Source organism: Rhincodon typus, unplaced genomic scaffold (genome assembly GCF_021869965.1).
Source record: "Rhincodon typus isolate 14 unplaced genomic scaffold, sRhiTyp1.1 hic_rhity00000123, whole genome shotgun sequence".
NCBI classification, from domain to species: Eukaryota; Metazoa; Chordata; class Chondrichthyes; order Orectolobiformes; family Rhincodontidae; genus Rhincodon; species Rhincodon typus.
The window spans coordinates 60,397-61,665 of record NW_025965761.1 but is presented as its reverse complement, the minus strand read 5'-3'; the positions used below and the strand labels follow the sequence as shown (position 1 = coordinate 61,665).

The window sequence follows — 1,269 nt, the reverse complement described above, 5'->3', positions numbered from 1 at the left end:
GAGCGTCGGTGGTGGGAGGAATGTTTGTGGATGTGGTGCCCATCGAGCGGGAGGGGGTGGGGGCTGCTCTGTCCCTGGATGGTGTCGAGCTTCTCGAGTGTTGTCGGAGCTGCCCCCCATCCGGGGCAAGTGGGGAGTATTCCCTCACCCACCTGCCTTGATTCAGTGATGATAACACCATTGAATGTCAAAGGCGGGGGGTGGGGGCGGTGGTGAGGGTTAGATTCTCTCCTGTTTGAGATGGGCATAGCCTGGCATCTGTGTGGCGTGAATGTCACTTGTCAGCCCAAGCCTGGATATTGTCCAGATCTTGTTGCAGGTGAACATGGACTGCTTCAGTACCTGAGGAGTGGGGAAATGGGGCTGAACATGGTGTAACCATCAGCGAACATCCCCATTTCTGACCTTATGATGGAGGGAAGGGCATTGATGAAGCAGCTGAAGATGGTTGGGCCTAGGACACTACCTTGAGGGACTCCTGCAGAGATGGCCTGAATTACTTTCGACAAGTTCGGTGAAGAAGTCGTGTAGAGCACAAGGGAGCACAGGTAGGGAGGCACAGAAGCGGGTCTATTTAGAGAGCGCGAGGATAGCGAGTCTATGGAGCGTATTGCACTCCCACAAGTTAATGTTTGGTCCAACCACTGACCTTCTGGGCACTAGTACCAACTTCGATAGGGTACAGGGGCCAACCTGGGAAAGGAAATGTGATCAGGACTGAGAGCAAGAGAGAGCGCGAGCGGAGCAGCAAAGGGCCCTTCTGTGGCTGTGGACAGGGCTGTTCCAGCCCCTGCACTGACAGCACCAGGGGCCTACCCACCTGTTGTACCAGTTGAAGAGAAGCCAGTTCACACCCTCGAGCTGGTACTCCCGGAGCCTGTTGTTGTTCTTGTACTCCCGGGACAGAGCCAGCTTCTTCCAGGCTTTGGCTGGAGGTCGCTCCTGTGGGGCAGAGAGGAGACAGAAGGTCAGCCAGGGTCTGGTCCATCAACTCCGGGTTTCTCCACCTCGCTGGCCCCCTCCCCCAGCCTGTTACACAGGGACAGGAGGCCACTCAGCCCCTCCTCCTCCAGCCTGTTACACAGGGACAGGAGGCCACTCAGCCCCTCCTCCTCCAGCCTGTTACACAGGGACAGGAGGCCACTCAGCCCCTCCTCCTCCAGCCTGTTACACAGGGACAGGAGGCCACTCAGCCCCCCCTCCTCCAGCCTGTTACACAGGAACAGGAGGCCACTCAGCCCCACCTCCTCCTCCAGCCTGTTACACAGG

The 1,269-nt window shown here is 57.9% G+C and overlaps 1 protein-coding gene across 1 annotated transcript in view; it reads right to left on the bottom strand.

Annotated features, from left to right (window-relative positions):
* Positions 1–1,269, bottom strand: part of LOC125488279 (chromodomain-helicase-DNA-binding protein 8-like) — a 22,533-nt gene that overhangs the window by 3,968 nt on the left and 17,296 nt on the right. The window contains exon 6 of the mRNA XM_048621212.1: positions 821–942. Within this exon, the coding sequence (XP_048477169.1) occupies positions 821–942 (122 nt within the window). The remainder of the gene's footprint in view (positions 1–820; positions 943–1,269) is intronic.